Source organism: Pyxicephalus adspersus, unplaced genomic scaffold (genome assembly GCF_032062135.1).
Source record: "Pyxicephalus adspersus unplaced genomic scaffold, UCB_Pads_2.0 Sca1080, whole genome shotgun sequence".
In the NCBI taxonomy this organism is placed as follows: domain Eukaryota; kingdom Metazoa; phylum Chordata; class Amphibia; order Anura; family Pyxicephalidae; genus Pyxicephalus; species Pyxicephalus adspersus.
In genome coordinates this window covers 4,420-5,637 of record NW_027318087.1, presented here as the reverse complement: position 1 = coordinate 5,637, position 1,218 = coordinate 4,420, and the positions used below count along the sequence as shown (strand labels likewise).

General features: G+C 34.8%; 1 protein-coding gene across 1 annotated transcript in view; it reads right to left on the bottom strand.

The window, feature by feature from the left end:
* Nucleotides 1-1,218, bottom strand: part of GPN3 (GPN-loop GTPase 3) — a gene marked incomplete at its 5' end in the record, with an annotated part of 4,207 nt that continues 2,989 nt past the window's right edge. The window contains 2 exon segments of the mRNA XM_072398029.1: nt 1-440; nt 781-909. Coding sequence (XP_072254130.1) covers nt 375-440; nt 781-909 — 195 coding nt within the window.

The following is a 1,218-nucleotide window of genomic DNA, read 5'->3' as shown; positions in this document are numbered from 1 at the left end:
AATAATTGTTTTTACTTTTTGAAAGTGAAAATAAACAAGCTTTTAATACCAAAAATAAATTTACATTTATACAAAATAAAGCTGCTGTTGACATATTATTTTAATGAAGACCTTAAAAAAAACTTGGTGATGCAAGCATCTGAGACTACTTTGTCAGTTAAGTTTAAAGAATATCTTCATGCATGTGATCGCACAGTGCAGGCTCTGATTTTCTAGACAACATTGCCATTTTATCTGCACATAGCTAGCAAGTCCATCATATGCTAAATGCAGGACTGCAGCCACCTTCACAATTCACCACAGTGACACCACTTTGGACTCATGAAAGTTAAATCCATCCTAGCACATCATTATCCAGTATGTCATTGAAGGGGTTAGTCCTCATCTGCTTGGTCCTGGAAGAATTCATCAACGTTCTGTGACTTATCTTCCTCAAGTTCCTAAAAAAACAAAGAAGGTTTAATATGACAAAAATATAGAACAGGCAATAAAGTTCAATAATAGACATTTTGGTGTACAAAGTGCAATATATAGATTATTTGATGAACTTTCAAGATTACATTGCATAACCAGCAAAGCAATAGTACTTTTACTTCAGTAACATTTTGTTAGTACTCTTTCCATCTCCCCCCCTATGTATAAACGCACAGGAATATTTATATATTTTTAATTTGGCATGCAGTGGTTAAGGTTTTGTATTGTTAGGTCTTTGTGATCCATTTCCTTTGTATATAGGAAGTAGTCAAATACAATTTTGGCTTTCTAAAAAAATTCACTCACCTTTGGCTCTTTAAACTCCAGGTCTTCTCCATATTGGATGGAAAAATCTATATGCTGGAGAACAATGTTCATGGATTCTTCATCCGAGCGATCAAATGGTAAGAATCGGACAATGCTGTAATCATCAATCTAATAAACCAAGCAGAGACATCATTAGTGCGCAATACACATGGTAACAGAGATCAGTATTTGGTAAACTCTCTGTTCAAGTCACCAAACTGTTAGCTAATAAAAGACAGAACCATCTCATGATTTATCGACTCATGGCTTTGACCAGGTTAGGAAACGGAAACATTTACAATACAATGGGCTTTATTCAAGGTAAACCCGGCATGAACACTAAAATATAAAACTTAGATCACTTTCCAACAGACATCCAAGTGTCCATGCAGTTTTAGGTTATACACATAAACTTCTCCCATGCACCTGAATAGCTCA